General features: G+C 42.2%; 1 protein-coding gene across 1 annotated transcript in view; it reads right to left on the bottom strand.

The window, feature by feature from the left end:
• DNTTIP1 (deoxynucleotidyltransferase terminal interacting protein 1) overlaps nt 1-18087 on the bottom strand; it is a 34081-nt gene that overhangs the window by 2860 nt on the left and 13134 nt on the right. Inside the window, exons 5-11 of the mRNA XM_060190826.1 lie at nt 10274-10342; nt 9959-10015; nt 9497-9555; nt 8110-8155; nt 4129-4187; nt 3955-4015; nt 2133-2204 (exon numbers count right to left, since the gene is read on the bottom strand). Coding sequence (XP_060046809.1) covers nt 2133-2204; nt 3955-4015; nt 4129-4187; nt 8110-8155; nt 9497-9555; nt 9959-10015; nt 10274-10342 — 423 coding nt within the window. The remainder of the gene's footprint in view (nt 1-2132; nt 2205-3954; nt 4016-4128; nt 4188-8109; nt 8156-9496; nt 9556-9958; nt 10016-10273; nt 10343-18087) is intronic.

Genomic DNA, 18087 nt, shown 5'->3' with positions numbered 1-18087 from the left:
AAACTAGTATAGTCATGGGTACTTTGGAATATAACTAAAATAGGCCTACTAACTAGCTACAAAATGGAGACCCCCCAACTCATCATCTAATGATTCCAGCTTTTATGTTCATGATTAGTCAACAATTTTTTTGGCTTTATATGTTAACTCTTTTTTAAGCCACCAGGTTCCAGATGCTACCATGATGCCAACTGAACTTCCCTGGGCAGATGACCTCACGAATGTGTCCTGGAACTCTGCTTTCCTAGATCCCTGCCCCACTAGGGAAAGAGAGAGACAGGCTGGGAGTATGGATTGACCTGTCAATGCCCATGTTCAGCGGGGAAGCAATCACAGAAGCCAGACCTTCCACCTTCTGCACCCCATAATGATCCTGGGTTCATATTCCCAGGGGGGTAAAGAATAGGAAAGCTATCAGGGGAGGGGATGGGATATGGAGTTGTGGTGGTGGGAATTGTGAGGAGCTGTACCCTACTTATCCTATGTTTTTTGTCAGTGTTTCCTTTTTATAAATAAAATATTAAAAAAGATGTAGCAGTCTAAAAATTTTTTTAAAAGTTTTTTATATTTATTTATTTATTTTCCCTTTTGTTGCCCTTGTTTTCTTCTTATTGTTGTAGTTATTGTTGTTACTGATGTCATCGTTATTAGATAGGACAGAGAGAAATGGTGAAGGTAGGGAAGATGGGGGGGAGAGAAAGATAGACACCTGCAGACCTGTTTCACCGCCTGTGAAGTGACTCCTCTGCAGGTGGGAAGCCAAGAGCTCAAACCGGGGGACCCTTACTTGCGTCATGTGTGCTTAACCCGCTGAGCTACCTACCGCCTGACTCCCAAGATGTAGCAGTTTTACAAATCCATCATATTCCTTCCTTTTTTTTTTTTTTTTAAATTGTTGGGGCTCAGTGCCTGCACTATGAATTCACTGCTCCTGGAGGGTATTTTTTTCCCCTTTTGTTGTCCTTGTTGTTGTATTTATTATTACTACTGTTACTGATGTTGTTGGATAGGACAGAGAAATGGAGAGTGGAGGGGAAGACAGAGAAAGATAGAATCTGCAGACCTGCTTCACCACTTGTGAGGTGACCCCCCTGCAGGTGGGGAGCTGGGGGCTCGAACCAGGATCCTTATGCCAGTCCTTGCGCTTAACCCGCTGCGCTACTGCATGACCCCCTTCCTCTGTTTTTTTTTTTCCTACCAGTATTATTGCTGGGGTTCAGTGCTTATACAACAATTCTATTGCTTTCAGTGGCCATTTTTTTCCCCTTTCATTTTTTTCTATTTTTATTTTTAAATTATGATAGAATCAGAAATTTGGGAGGGGGGTTGAGAGAGAGAGAAAGAGACACCTGTAACATCAATCAGCAGCCTGCTCCACTGCTCATTAAGTATCCTCTCTTTAGGTGAGGACCAGGGGCTTGAACAGGATTTGTGCACGTGATAATGTGTGCCCTTTACTGGCTGCACCACCGCCCAGCCCCAAGGCCACTAGATTCTAAAAGCAGTCTCAGAGGTGAGACTAAGTGCATCCTCAGGTGGGGGACAATACATGTGATGGGTTAGGCCTCCCACAATAGTTTTAGAACCCATGCAATGATGATAGAATTTTCTATGGTTTCTGCTTAGGAAATATGGGCTGACAACTGTTTCAATAGAGGTAATTCTAGAAAGGGCTGCCATGTGTGGTGAATACATTCCTCTGCATTTGCTAATGTGCTAACTCCTACTGACAAAGAGGTGCTGTCTTGAGTACTATTTTGAGAAAGATTCTATAGCTGTTTGGTGGAGAGTGTTGTAACTAGAGCATAAAAATAAACCTGTCAATAGATTCATGAAGAAGAGGTAGTACTAGGTGTGTCTGTATCTGCCATGCTTTCAAGTACAGTGAACCTAATAACCTAAATATGAAGGGAGAGGCAAAGGTGAGAAGGTGGTGTAAGGCGGACACAGGGCCAAGGAAATGAATACAGGAATTCTTTTTCCCTTCAGCATGAAGGGGCCTCACTAACCACAAGAATCTCTATTGGACTTTGAGTCTCTCCTCATATTTGGAGGTAAGCTGCCAAGAATAGTCAGGACCCTAGTCCCTGGACTGGGTGGCTTTTCAGCAGAGGCATGTGATTAATACTTACCATCTTGCCCCCTGTTGCCCGCATGTGATGCTGCTCTGCCAGCCAGTGCTTGTCTTGAGGGTCAGCTGCATACTGTGAGAGATGGGGGGGGGGGGGGACGTTAGCCTGGTAAGAGTGGCTTATCTGTTTTGGTCCTCCAAAACAAGTGAGCAGTTGGCCAGTCAAAAATTTCACCAAGAAACCTTGTCTTAGCCTGATGGATATAAAGGGCTTGCCAACTTTTTTTTTTTTTTTTTTTTCCAACCAGAGCACTGCTCAGCTCTGGCTTATGGTGGTGGTGGGGATTGAACCTGGGACTATGGAGCCTCAGGCATGAGAGTCTCTTTGCCATAACCATTACGCTATTTCCCGCCCTTGCCAACCTCTTCAAAGCAAGCTGAGCAGAGCACGGGAGGTTATACTATGGAGGCCATTTCCCAGATAGAGTTCACACCTAATCTCCACCTTTTCCCTTTCTCAAAGCAAGACATTTCTGGGCAACTGATCAGACCAATGATCCTTATTTTAGACCTCTACTCCTCTTAGAAAATGATCTTGGGGGGGGGGCACAGCATAATGGTTATGAAAAGAGATTCTCATGCCTGAGGCTCCAAAGTCCCAGGTTCTATCCCCCACACCGCCACAAACCAGAGCTGAGCAGTGCTCTGGTGTTTTTCTCTGTGTCTTTCGCTACATCTTTCTCAAAAGTAATAAATAAATAAATAAAATATGCTTCAAGTCTGTTTTTTAAAAAAAAGAAAATGATCTTCACACATCTACTGAAAGAGCTACAGATATATATATATATAATCTTTTTTTTTGGCCTCCAGGGCCTCAGTGCCTGCACCACGAATCCACTGCTCCTGGAGGCTATTTCCCCCCCTTTTTTGTTGCCCTTGTTATTATTTTTTTTATTATTGTCTCCATCTGCAGGGGGAAAGCTTCACAAGTGGTGTGAAGTACAGCTGATGAAGATGATGAAGATGTCTCTTTCTCTATTTCCCCCTCCCCTATCAATTTCTGTCTCTAGCCAATCATAAAGAAGATAAAAAAAACTGTGGTCCAGGTGGAGGAGTAGTTTGGACTCTCAAGCATGAGGTTCTGAGTTCGATCCCCGGCAGCACATGTGCCAGAGTGATGTCTGGTTCTTTCTCTCCTCCTATCTTTCTCATTAATAAATAAATAAAATATTAAAAAAAAAAGAAGATAAAAAAACTTTAAAATGTTTTTTATTATCTTTAATTTATTTATGGATAGAGACAGCCAGAAATTGAGAGGAAGGGGGAGATAGAAACGGAGAGAGAGAGATACCTGCAGCACTGCTTTGCTACTTGTGAAGTTTTCCCCTAAAGGTGGGGTCTGGGGGCTTGAACCCGGGGGTCTTTGCACACTGTAACATGTTGCTCAACCAGCTGCACCACCACCTGGCCCCTATGCAAAAAAGACTTTCATACCTAAGGGTCTGAGGTCCTAGGTTCAATTCTCAGCACCACAAGCCAAGCTGAGCAGTGCTCAGACTCCCTCTCTCATTAAAATTACACACACACACACACACACACACACACACACACACACACACACACACACACACACACTCACTCTGGTAAAACAAAGAATACAATTAACTAACCAGCCAACCAAACCAAAAAAGTCTTCTTTCTCTAGGGGCTGGAAGATAGCTCCCAGATAGTTTAGGCAGAGTGTTGAGTAAACCACAAAAGGTAAAAGTTAATGACAGAGAGAACTAGGCCTCAGATGCCATAAGTTTCTTTTAAGCATTCCTGTACCCTCTGGAGTTCCCAAAGCCAATGGCCTGCCTAACTCCTAGCACTCACTCTCCTACCTTAAAGAGGTGTGGGTGCTTGATGTAGATTCTTCCTCTGGTGCCTCCCATCCCGAGAGCCCTGAAAAATAACAGATGAGTGGTAAGATCTGAGCAGTCACAGTCTTGCAATCTTAGTGGTGGACCCCTAGACCCCCACCCCCCACACTTCAGTGGCAAAGCCCTTAGATTTACTTGTTTGCTCGTGATCCCAGCACAAAGGTAGTAGATTCATTCAGCCGAGCTGGGTCCCACTATGCAACAAAATAGAGAGGTTAATGAAGAGGTTTAATTTGATGGGCAGTTCAGAGACACTCCTTTTACCACCCTTGTGTATCAGTCATCAAAGAGTTAATTTAAGAAGCCAGGTAGTTATACTATACTTGGCCTGTGCAAGATCCTGGGGATACAGAGATAATGTTGGGGGGGGGGCAGGCACTGGCATACCTGGTTAAGCAAACACATTACAGTGTGTAAGGAACTGGGTTTAAGCTCCTGGTTCCTACCTGCAGGGGGAAAGCAGTGGGAAGCAGGGCTGCAGGTGTCTCTCTTTATCTCCCATCCCTCTCATTTTCTCTGTCTCTATCCAATAGTAAATAAATAAAATAAAAAATAAGATTAAAAAAGAGATGTTTATTCTCCACAGGGATTAGAGATATATGAACAGATAATTATGCCACCATTAAATGGGGTAATGATCAGATGAGTGCTGGGCATGCTAGGTACTAAAGGGGAGGGAGACAGAGGCCTCCTTGAAGAGTTAATTCTCTAATTCTGAGGTTCTAGAGGTTCCAGGTTTGATTCCTAGCACTACCACAGAACAATGTTCTGGTTTCTTACAAAAGTAAACCTTCATAGTCCAGGAGGCAGCACAGTGGATAAAGCATTGGATTCTCAGGCATGAGGTCCTGAGTTCAATTCCTGATAGCACATGTACCAGAGTAATGTCTGGTTCTTTCTCTCTCTCCTTCTACCTTTCTCATGAATAAATAATATATATAGTAAACCTTTCTCCAAATCTCATCTGCTATATTATTGCCTCTAGGTTCCTGATTATTTAACAACTTGTTCTGCTTTATATCTTAATGCTTTTTCAGCCACTAAGTTACAGATGCTACCATGATGCCCACCTTACTTCCCTAAGCAGACGAGCATACCAATGTGTCTTAGAACCCCACCTCTCCAGAGCCCTGTCCCACTAGGGAAAGAGACAGGCTGGGGGCATGGATTGACCAGCAATGCCCATGTTCAGTGGGGAAGCAATTACAGAAACCAGACCTTCCACCTTCTGCACCCTATAATGACCCTGGGTCCATGCTTCCCACAGGGTTAAAGAATAGGAAAGCTATCGGTGAGAGAATGGGATATGGAGTTCTGGTGGTGGGAATTGTATGGAACTGTACCCCTCTTATCCTATGGTCTTGTTAACATTTCCATTTTATAAATAAATTAAAAAAAAACCCTTATACCATAGTAAATAAAAAAAAAGAAGGTATGAAAAGTCTTAAGCAGAGAAGTCTCAGAGACTATAGGATATATGCTTTTTAAACTACAAAGAACTATGGAGAAAAAACAGTAGAATGGCCATTTTGACATAGATTGTCTTTGAAACTATAGATGACTGAAGGCTGGAGTTACACAAACAGACTTTCATGCCTGGGGCACCAAAGGTTCCAGGTTCAATCCCCAGCACCACCATAAGTCAATACTTTGAGGTTTGGGGGAAGGAAAAAGGATGGCTGGGTGGTGGCATACCTTGTTGAGCTCATGTTGCAATGCACACGGAGCTGGGTTCAAGCCCCCTTTTCCCATCCTGTAGAGGGAAAGCTTTGCAAGTGGTAAAGCAATGCTGCAGGTGTCTCTCTCCCTCCCTATATTCCCCTTCTCTCCCAATTTCTGTCTCTATTAAATAAATAAACGAAACATTAAAAATAATGAAGAAAAAGGGAAGAGGAAGAAGAAAAGAGATAATTGAGGAGAGGCAGTTAACATATTGGTTATGCAAATAGACTTTGATGCCTGAGGCCCTGAGGACTCAGGTTCAATCTCTCTGAACCTCCAAAAGCCAGAGGTGAGTAGTGCTGGTTAAAAAAAAAAGGGGGGGCAGGGGAGAGAAAATTCAGATGGTGTAGTGAACCAAGAGAATTTGGGGTTTGCTCATTTATACAGATCATGGCTGAGGAAAAACTAATAAAAAAGAGGATACCTGAAGAGGAACAGAAAGATCTAGGAAAATTCACGATCACCTACTTTAAGGGTGCAGAGGTAAGAGCTCATACTCAGCAAGCCATGTGCTCTCTTGGGTGAGCTCTCTCTCAGCCCTTAAGGGAGCAATTTTTAGAAGAAAGGTTTGGCCACCAGAGGGCCAGTAAGAAGTGGACCATTTCTAGTGGACATAAGACTGTGAGAAGTATGTGAACTATGGAGGCAGGTAGGGGTTGTAGGGGGCGAAAAGTGTGATACAGAACTTTGGTGGTGGGTGTGGTGTGAACTAGACCCATATAATCTTATAATTAACACACACACACACACACACACACACACACACACACACACACACACACACTTTACCAGAACACTGCTCAGCTCTGGCCTCTGGTGTTATGGGGGGGGGGGTGTTGCATATGAGACTATGGAGCCTCAGGCATGAGAGTCTCTTTGCATAATCATTAAGCTATTTCTCCCATCCTTAATTTTATAATCTTGTAGGTCATTATTAATTCTTTTTTTAAAGTCACAGAATCCATCTCCTAAGGTTGTTGATAAAGATTAAAATTAGGAGCAGGAGTAGATAGCATAATGATTATGCAAAGACTTTCATGCCTGAGGTTCCAAAGTCCCAGGTTCAATCTCCTGCATTACCATAAACTGGACCTAAGTAGTGCTCTGGTAAAAAACAAAACAAACCCAGAAAATTAAATGAGGGCTGGGGAGACACCATAATGGTTATGCAAAAGATTTTCATGCTCGGGGCTTTAAGGTCCAAGGTTCAATCCCCAGTGTCACCATAAACCAGAGCTGAGCAGTGCTCTAGTCTTTCTCATTAAAATAAACTATTAATGATAGAGATCAAATGAGATAATATATATAAAAGATTTAGGGTACTATCACATTAAGTCAGTATTAGTGACCACTAGTTTTTTTTTTTTTTAAGATTTATTTATTGAGAGAGAACCAGAGTATTACTCTGGTATATGCAATTCTGGGAACTGAACTCAGAACCTTATGCTTGAGAGTCTAACATTTTATCCACTTTGCTATCTCCTGGACTACATGACCATTAGTTTTGTTTTATTTTATTTTTTATAGACAGAGAAAAATTAAAAGGGATGGGGGGAGAGGTAGATACCTGCAGCACTATTTCATTGCCTGTGAAAGTTTTTTTTTTCAGTATTTATTTATTTATTGTTGGATAGAGATAGAAATTGAAAGGGGAGAGGAAGATAAGAGAGAGAGAAAGAGAGAGACAAACACACCTGCTACCCTGCTTCACCATTCATGTAGCTTCTCCCCTGCAGGCGGGGACCAGGGGCTTGAACGTGGGTCCTTGCACATTCTAATGTGTACACTTAACTAGGTGTACCACTGGCTGGCCCACTTGTGAAAGTTTTTCCCCTGCAGGTGGGAACTGGGGGCTTGAACCCAGGTCCTTGTGCTTTGTAATGTGTGCATTCAGCCAAGTGTACCATCATTCAGCTCCCATAACCACTTGGGTTTTATTTTTTGTCTCTGGGGCTTCAATAGTCAGGGATGATTTTTTTGTCTCTGGGGCTTCAATAGTCAGGGATGATTTTTTTTTTTCAGACAGAAAGAGACAGACAGAGAGAGGGAAAAGATATCATAGTACTGAAGCTTCCTTCAGTGTAGTGGGGGCTAGGCTTGAACCTGAGTAGTGCACATGGCAAAGCAGTACACTATTCAAGGAAGTATTTTGCCAGCTCATGACCACAAGTTTTTACAGAGAGAAGACTTTTAGCAAAGATTCAAATTTTGTCTTAGTTTTATCTCCTAATTCCAACGCCAATTTAGGATTATTCTGGTAGGCCAGCATGGGAGTAGTGCAGAGATGGATAGATGGCTCTGGAATGGTATGTATACTTTCTTTACCACCATAATTTATGGGAGATCCCAGAGCCTTGGCAGAGTGTCCCTGTAACAATGCTCATACAGTCATACCTTGGGACCCTCTCGGCGAATTGGCTCACAGGATTTTGGTTTCCACCTGATTGGAACAAAAAAAGAAAGGTGAATTCTCCAAGGTGAGGTCTAGGAATGGAAGAAAGCCTGCTCCTGGTGCTGAGTTCTTTACACACTGGTTTTTGTCCCATGTTCGTTCATTCTCTCTCTCTTTCAGAAAACATCACTGGAGGAGGAGTCATGCTAGTATTGGCTCTAGTATTAGTTTTGTGGGTGTGTCCAGGAACTTCTCTGAGCTACATTTTTCTTTTATGTCAAAAGGAGACACCACCAGCAGCAACTGTCCTGATAGCCCATGTTTGTGAGGAAATAGCTGCTTAGGCAGAAGGCAAATTAAGGTATGATTAGTATTGGTCCATTTCCCAAGTCAGTGGTTTCAATTTACTCCCCAGCCATTTAACTGGAACATATTTGCTTTGTGTATCAGGCTTCCACATATAGTTGTGTTAGGATTAGGCTTACATACAGGGTTCTGTTGGAATAAAAGACTCTGCTGCTTAAAAAATCTTTGAAAATGACTACCTCGAAGGTGAAATAGTTTTTTTTTTGGCATAGCTAGCTTTTCTTTTTCTTTCTTTCTTTTTTTTTTTTTTAAGAAAGGATTAATTAACAAAACCATAGGGTAGGAGGGGTACAACTCCACACAATTCCCATCACCTGGTGAAATAGTTTTGCCCCTCATTTAGCGGTCTGATTTCTGAATCTGTTTCTCTTTATCTGCAAAAATTAACTATACATTCATTAGAGGGACACAAAAGGACTAAAAGGGAAAAGAGCTAGGCAGCGGTGTACCTGGTAGAACACAAAAGTTAATATGCAAGGGTCAAGGTTTGAGCCCCCAATCCCTACGCTACAAGTGGTGAAACGGTGCTGCAGAAGTCTCTGTGTCTATCTCCCCCTCCACTCTTAATTTGTCTCTATCAAAAAAAAAAAAAAAAAGAGAGAAGTATGTAAGGTGTTCAGACCACTTATATCACATTGAAAATACTCAATATATACTAATGATACAAAAGAGATCTGTGGGGCTGGGGAGATAGCATTAGCATAATGCTTATGCAAAAAAGACTTTCACACCCGAGTCACCAAAGGCTCCAGATTTAATCCCCAATACCACAATACATCAGTCAGTGCTCTGAGAAGGAAAAGAGAGGTGGGGTGGGGGTCCTCTGGTATTTAATTGCTCAGGGACAAAACTGGACATAATTGCTCCCTCCACTACCTTCTTTCCTAATCTTAAACTAGGATAACCACCTTCCATGATGACTTGAACAGAAGGTCTGATTTCACCAAACAGATCTCTGGTCTCTGCTCCTCCTAGCCCACTCCCACCCTGCTCCTCCCTTTAGGTCTGTTGACCCCTACTCACACCATGCCGGCGGCTGCCCGGTCATTTGACAGGATGTGTCCAGGAGGTCGTCCCTTCCTCTGCCACAAAGAATAGCTGTCAGAGGTTTAAGTCTTTGGAAAGCCCCACTCTACTCCATTGGCAGGTCTAGGATCACTTGGTGGAGATGATTTTCCAAAGAGGCCAAATGGTTTTGCTGCTTATGCTTAGGAAGGCTAACAGTGGGGCTGGGCGTTGGTGCATCTGGTTGAGTGCATGCTATTGTGTGCAAAGACCTGGGTTCAACTCCCTGGTCAAGCAGTGTTACAGGTGCCTCTTTAGCTCTCCCTTTTTATTTCCCCTTCCCTCTCAATTTCTCTCTTATCTATGAAGTGAAGGAAAGAAAAAAAAAAAGGGGGGGGAGGGGGTTAACACTGAGGAAGCTCACTGCCTTCTTCTGGTTTTTTTTCCCAGTCAGAAAATGTGGAGGAGGATAGTGTCTACCTTTTTGGGAACAGGGCTTCCTCGAAGGGCACATTCCTCTTCTGTCTGCCGGCCACGCTGGAAAAGGAAAGGGAATTAGTGGAAAAACCAGTGCTTGGGAACTGCAGGTCCTCTGGGATCACAGAAGATAGACCACCAAGACTTCAGCCCTCCAGGACCTCCCCAGCATGCCTTAGGGACCCCTCCTAGCCTAATATTATTTGTACTCGGTGATACAAATTTGTGGTACACGAAACCTCCCGGGTCTACAGAGTTCACCAGTCTGCCAGTTTGACTGGTTTTCCCTTCAATACTGGAGCTCACAACGACTCTCACCTTTATCCCTGGAAGCTCATGGGCCAATCTGGGTATTACTTTTTCTCCATCTGAAAATAGTAGTTTAGCCTGAAGGGAAAAAGCCAAGTGTTAGCAGTCAAGATTTTGGTGTGTAAACCTCAAATCCAAATTGGGTTAAAACTTTCTCATAGGAGGCAAGGGGAAAAAAAAACTTTCTCATAGCACAAAGATATCCTATAAATAGATTTAAAAAAAAAAACCCAAAACTTGAATAATTAGTAATTGTTGGAAAATCAGAAAATGTAAACAGTAACAGCAAACAAACTGAAATCTCAATATCCACTGAATATTGCCAATATTTCTCTCTCTCTCTTTGCTGCCAGGGCTTTTGCTGAGGTTTTGTGTCTACACAATTTCACTTTTCATGGTGGACTTTCCTGAACCCTTTCAGATACAGAGACAGAGAGGGAGAGAGACAGAGAGATACCACAGCATCACTCCATTCTTGTGAAGCTTCCTCTGTGCAGGTACTTCCATGTGGTGGCCAGGCGCTCAACCCAGGTCCTTGAATATGAGAAAGTGCAGGCTTTACCAGGTGAGCTATCTCTCATCCCTCCTCCTATTAATATTTCAATGCACCACATGGAAGCACTATGGACAGTGGGGGAGGGCCTCCATGGATAGTATATATATAGAGAGAGTAGTGCTGTGATATATCTCCTGTCTCTGCCTCCCCCCCTTCCTTAGAATATAAAAATATATGTACTGGGGTCAGGTGGTGGTGCATCCAGTTAAGTGTATATGTCACCATGCTCAAGCATCTGGGTTCAAGTCCCTGTTTCCCACCTGTACGGGGGACAATTCACTAGTGGTGAAGCAGGTCTGTAGGTATCTATTTTTTTACTCTCTATTTCCCCCTCCCCTCTCAATTTCTCTGTTGTATCAAATAAAATAGAAAATAAAAATAAAAACATATGTACTGTTTATTTTTCTAACTAGGTAAGTTAATATAATACATAGTCCTCAGTAAGATGCTTTTTAGTTTTTATTATATTATTGCTATTATTATCAATAATTTTTAAAACTAGAGCACTTGTGGATGTCAGGGGTTGAACCTTGGGCCTTAGGAATGAACTTACTTGCATAAGCATTATGCCATCTCTCTGGCCTTGTTGTTTTTCAGTTAATAAACACTAAGTATGTGGCCTAGTGAAGAAAGTGCTGGATGGACCTACAAGCACAAGGTGCTTACTTTAGTCCCCAACATTACATGTACCATAGTAACGTTCTGGTTCTCTTTTCTCCTTCCCTATCATTAATTAAAAAAACAAAACAAAACAAACAAACAAACAAAAAGCAGGGGGGTTGGGCAGTAGTGCAGTGGGTTAAGCGCATGTGGTGCAAAGCGCAAGAACTGGCCTAAGGATCTTGGTTCGAGCCCCCGGCTCCCCACCTGCAGGGGAGTTGCTTCACAAGTGGTGAAGCAGGTCTGCAGGTGTCTATCTTTCTCTACTCCTCCTCTCTCCATTTCTGTCTTATCCAACAACGATGACAGACAACAATAATAACTACAACAATAAAATAACAAGGGCAACAAGAAGTGAATAAATAAATGTTAAAAAAAAAAGTGCTGGATGGACCAACAAGCACAAGGTCCTTAGTTTAGTCCCTAACATTACATGTACCATAGTAATGTTCTGGTTCTCTTTCCTCCTTCCCTATCACTAATAAATTAAAATAAAACAAAACAAAGAAACAAACAAAAAAAAAGCAGGGGCGTTGGGTGGTAGTGCAGCGGGTTAAGCGCATGTGGCACAAAGCACAAGAACTGGCCTAAGGATCTTGGTTCGAGCCCCCAGCTCCTCACCTGCCCACCTGTAGGGGGGTCATTTCACAGGCGGTGAAGCAGATCCCCCCCCCTTCCCTCTCTTGATTTCTCTCTATCCTATCCAACAACAACGATAACAAGGGCAACAAAAGGGAAAAAATAGCCTCCAGGAGCAGTGGATTTGTAGTGCAGGCACCGAGCCCCAGCGATAACCCTGGAGGCAAAAAACAAAAACCAACTTTATGTGAGATACTGCCTTACCATGTGCAAAGCTTTCTCCCTGCAGGTGGGGACTGGAGGCTTGAACCTAGGTCCTTGTGCACTGTAACATGTGCGCTCAACCAGGTGTGCCACCACCTGGCTCCAAAATAAAACTTTATAACAAATATTGAGTGCTTTGTATATTAAGTGTTGGGATATAACGTAAATTGCATAAGCAAAGTCCTTGGTCTTGTGAAGCTGATATTCTGTGAGTCATATGGAGAGTAAACAAACATGTGAAGAAAGTAATTTTGGAGACCATGATAAATGCTTTAATAAAAAGCTCAAACAGACATGCCAATGACCAGAGGGAAGAATTATTTTAAGTAGATGGTCATTGATGGCTTTGCAGAGAAGGTAACCTTCTATGCTGTAATGTGCAGGAAAAAACAGTCAAGTATAAGAACAGCCCAGGAGGGGTCAAGGTGGTGGCGCACCTAGTAGAGTACACATGTTACCATGGGTGAAGACTCAGTTTCAAGCCCCTGGTTCCCACTTGCAGGGGAAGTTCATGAATACCTTTCTCTCTGTCTTTGACCCTCTTTCAAAGAAAAATAAAAATTAAAAAAGGGGGAAAACAAAAAGGTCACTGAGAGCAGTGGAATCATCTTGCAGGTACCAAGACACCCATCCCAGTGATAACCCTAGTGAGAGAGAAAAAAAACAAACCCAAGTTTCAGCAGCAGGGTCCTTAAGTGGGAACAAGCACTCAAGTCTTTAAAAAAAATTTTTTTTTAAATTATTTTTATTTATTTGATAGAGACAGCCATAAATAGAGATAAGAAGGGGAGGTAGAGAGGATGATGAACAGAGACACCTGCAGCACTGCTTCATCATTCATAAAGCTTTCCTTCTGCAAGTGGGAACTGGGTGCTTGAACCTGGGTCCTTGTGCATTGTAACATTTGTACTCAACCAGCTGCACCACCACCTGGCCCAGCAAATCAAGTCTTTAACATCAAAACTAAGAAAAAAAAATCTAGCAGGAGTGACAAAATAGCTCATCTGGATAGTTTACTTATTTTGTTAAGTACATGACCCCGGTTTGAGACTGGCTTCCAATGCATAAGGGGTAAATATTACAGTATGTAGTATTTTTCCTTCTTTTCTGTCAGAAAATTGACTCTAGCTGGAAAAAAAGTTTCAGAACTTTGAAGCCCCAGTGGAGGAAAAAAGAAAAGAAAAACCTAGGATAAGGTGGGGGATAATTCATCTGATAGAGTGGGTACAAGGCCCCAGATTCAAACCATGGCATTATATGGGAGCACATGGCAATGTGGGAAGCCCCACAGCTGGTGGAGCAGTGCTGTGATTTGTGATGCCACCCTCCCCCCCAAATAAAAGACTGAAAAAAGTGGGCTGGGGGCTTGGGGAGACAGCATAATAGTTCTTCAAAAAGACTCATGCCTGAGGCTCTAAGGTCTCAAGTTCAATTTCCAGCATCACCATAAGCCAGAGCTGAGCAAAAAAAAAAAAAAAAAAAAGCTTGGGAATGTAGAATTGTAGCTGCTGAAGGCCCCAGAACTAACAAATACAAATAACAAAATACCCAGCACAACTGTATCAGGTCAGATCTGAAGAATCTTTGAATACCACACAAAGGTCTTCGTTCATTTTATACTTGAAGAACCCAAAGAATGTCCAAGTATCCTGGCTACATGAAAGCTTGGCTTTGTTATGAGGCAGCAAGACTGTTAACTGTGAGTACAACCACCACACATTTAATATCTAGTGGGCTCTGTGGTATATGTACCCATACTGTAGTCTTCATAGTAAGTAAATCACTAGGGGTGGGAAGTAGCTTTTTTTTTTCAGATTAACTTATTTATTTAATTTTATGGGGGGGGAACAGCATTGCATTGGCATATGTGATGCCAAAGATTGAAGCCAGGTCCTTACAGCATGCAAGTTCTGTGCCGTACCCACTGAGTTACTTCCCTTGCTGAGGGAGTCATTTTAGTCCCAATTTTAGAGATGAGAAAGGTAAAAAGACTTGCTCAAAGTTAACTCATCTGGTTTCTATTTTGAAGAGTATGAAACTCTTTGGGTCCTCTACCTCCTAGTGCTCTGAATCCAGGTGACCACACAAACCTCTATTCCATGCTTGTTTTCTAGTCACATAAACACTGGGAAGGGGGATACAGAGACTGGGAAGACTGGAAAGACAAAGCCATTCAAGAGTGCATGACTAATTCATTTTAACTTCATCTTTACCTGCAACTCCTGGCTAGTTCCCTACATTCTTTTCCTAATTAGTCTCCTCACAGCATCTGGAGAGATCTTTTCACATGTTAAGTTTCATTAGGTTGTTCTTCTGTTTATAAATCTACAACTCTGAAATGATTTATAGTGCTCTGCTTGATTTTGCCTCTGCCTACTACTCCAGCCCATGAAAACTAACAAATGATACTTTTTTTCTCTCCTTTAGTTGTACTGTGGTCTCTTCTGCTCCTAGGCTCTGTACTCTCCCAATATTCACACTGCCTCTTCTGCTTGTAGTACTTATAACACTTTGTAACTAGAGCTCTGTATAATTACTCGAGTAACTTTAAGAGCTGAGGGAGTAAGGACTACATCTACTTTGTACAGCACTATTGGGGCGTGGCATAGTTCTGGACACAGAGAAGGTTCTCAATACATACTAGTTGAAAAGATTAAAACAAACAACAAAATCTTGGACCAGGGTTTGATATGTACATTTTTGTCCCTGGTAGACTTTATTTTTCCTTTTTAATTTTAGATATTGATGGAGGGTGGGAAGAGAAAGAAAAAGACTCAACAGTATTGTCCTGGCATTCATGCGTAGTGGCCTTCATGGTGCTCTATTAGCGGCTCAAACCCAGGTCATTGCATGTGGAAAACTGTGCGCTCTACTGGGTATGCTATATACTGGCTCATTAAGAAAGCACTGTGAGAGAGGGATTCGACTTCCGGAGGCGGAGCTACGAGCAGCAGATCGCTTTCCCTCCTCCCCTCCCCTCCCCTCCCCTCCCCTCCCCTCCCCTCCCCTCCCCTCCCCTCCCCTCCCCTCCCCTCCCCTCCCCTCCCCTCTCCTCTCCTCTCCTCTCCTCTCCCGGATCAACTAGGAATACCAAAGGAGACCACCCGGACCGAAACAAGACAGGACTAGAATGACCACAGGAACCCAGTAAATCACCCGTGAGTACAAACACGCGTGGCTGGTGACAGAGAGGAGAGAGGGGCCTAAGGAGAGATTAAGTGACTGCTAACAGTTCAACAGTTTATCAGTGGAGACACCACCTCCAGTCTGCTCCACAACAAGGGGACAGCTGAAGGGAGGAAAGGACTCCCCAGAGACTCACCAAGTGCAACTCTGAGTCTCCATTGCTATTACCCTCAGAATCTGGAGCAGCAACAGGGAGGGACACCAGGGGACAGAGATCTAACCGGGAAACTCAGGAGAAGACCTATACCTCGGTGGCATAGCTGAGGGGCTGTGAAAGTCTCTTTGCATAACCTCTGGATTATCTCTGCCACACCCTGCTTTATCTCTTGGTCAGGAGTCAGTGATTAAGCTAAGAAGCCTATTGATAGTTTAAAAGCCCTCAGGCCCCCATAGCCTACAGGGAAGAAAAAAAAAAGAGGCTTTTACACCCCTAAACTCCAACTCAGGGATTGAAAAAACTGTTAACTTCCACCACGGTAAGCCCTTTAATTAAATTACTTAGACACAAGTCAATCCAGGCAATAGTGATCAATAATTTGAAAAATACTGATAAAGGGAACTCATAACATAATATATAAAATGGCTAAAACAACAAGAAAAAATACTGGAGACTCGAACCAGGACAAGAGTCCAGCTAAAAGTCCTCCAGAGGGTGAAGCACAAAACAACGAGTTCAACATCCAAACACTAGCTAAGGAAATAATAACAGGAGTGAGTAAAGAATTTGAAAAAATTGTAATCAGAAATGCAGGAACAACAAATGAGAATATGGAAGAAAATTCTAATTATCTCATGGTTATTAGAGAGCTGAAAGCTGAAATTGCTGAGCTAAGAAGGCAACTAGCTGAACAAGCTAAAACAGTATCAGAGCAGGGCAACAAAATAGATGAACTCCAGAAAGCAGTAGAGGGCAGAGAGAATAGAATCTATGAGGCTGAAGACAGAATTAGCAAGATTGAGGATGAATTAGAGACAACTAAAAAAGAAGTAAGAGATCTCAAAAAGAGATTAAGAGATGCTGAAAACAACAACAGAGTCCTATGGGATGACTTCAAAAGAAACAATATACGCATTATTGGCTTACCAGAGGAAGAAAGAGAAGGGGAGGAAGAAAGCATTCTCCAGGCCATAATAGCTGAAAATTTCTCTAGTCTAGACAACACCAAAGACATAAAGATTCAAGAAGCCCAGAGGGTCCCAAACAGAATTAACCCAGACCTAAAGACACCAAGACATGTCATACTTAGAATGGAAAGAAATAAGGATAAAGAAAGGATCATAAAGGTTGCAAGAGAAAAACAAAGAGTCACCTACAAAAAAACCCCATAAGATTAGCAGCAGACTTCTCCATACAAACACTACAGGCCAGAAGAGAATGGCAAGATATCTATCGAGTGCTCAATGAGAAAGGCTTTCAGCCAAGAATACTATATCCTGCTAGACTGTCATTCAGACTAGATGAAAGCATCAAAACCTTCTCAGACAAGCAACAGTTGAAGGAAGCAACCATCACCAAGCCTGCCCTGAAAGAAGTTCTGAAAGGTCTCCTATAAACAACCAGACCACCACAAATAGGACATATATCAAAACACTCTAAAACTCTACAAGAATGGCGTTAAAATATCTTCAATCTTTGATATCAATAAATGTCAATGGCCTGAATTCACCTATTAAAAGACACAACACCCCACTATCTCAACTTGACAGATCATCCAGGAAGAAAATCAGTAAAGACATAAGGGAGCTAAATGAAGAGATAGATAAACTAGAACTATTGGACATTTTCAGAGTCACTCATCCCAAGAAACTGGAATACACATTTTACTCAAATCCACATGGATCATTCTCAAGGATAGACCATATGTTAGGCCACAAAGACAGCATCAGCCAATTCAAGAGCACTGAAATCATCCCAAGCATCTTCTCAGACCACAGTGGAATGAAACTAACACTTAACAATCAACAAAAGATTAGTAACAGTCCCAAAATGTGGAAGCTCAACAGTACACTTCTTAACAACTTGTGGGTCAAAAAGGAAATCAAGGAAGAAATCAAAATGTTTCGAGAGTTCAATGAAAATGAAGACACAATCTATCAAAATGTTTGGGACACAGCTAAAGCTGTCCTAAGAGGGAAGTTCATAGCTATACAAGCACACATTAGGAAACAAGAAAAGGCACATATAAACAGCCTGATTGCACATCTTAAAGACCTAGAAGAAGAACAACAAAGGAATCCTAAAGCAACCAGAAGGACAGAAATCACTAAAGTTAGGGCAGAAATAAATAACACTGAGAATAGGAAAACCATACAAAAGATCAATGAAAGTAAATGTTGGTTCTTCGAAAGAGTAAACAAAATCGACAAACCTTTAGCCAGACTCACAAAACAAAAAAGGGAGAAGGAAAAAAAAAAAAAAAAAAAAAAGGGGAGAAGACCCAAATAAATCGGATAGTAAATGAAAGAGGAGATATCACAACAGACACTGCAGAAATTCAACATATCATGCGAGGATTCTATGAACAACTATATGTCACCAAGCTAGAGAACCTGGAAGAAATGAATGATTTCCTAGACA

This window comes from Erinaceus europaeus, chromosome 1 (assembly GCF_950295315.1).
Source record: "Erinaceus europaeus chromosome 1, mEriEur2.1, whole genome shotgun sequence".
In the NCBI taxonomy this organism is placed as follows: Eukaryota; Metazoa; Chordata; class Mammalia; order Eulipotyphla; family Erinaceidae; genus Erinaceus; species Erinaceus europaeus.
This window is presented reverse-complemented; position numbering and strand designations above follow the sequence as displayed.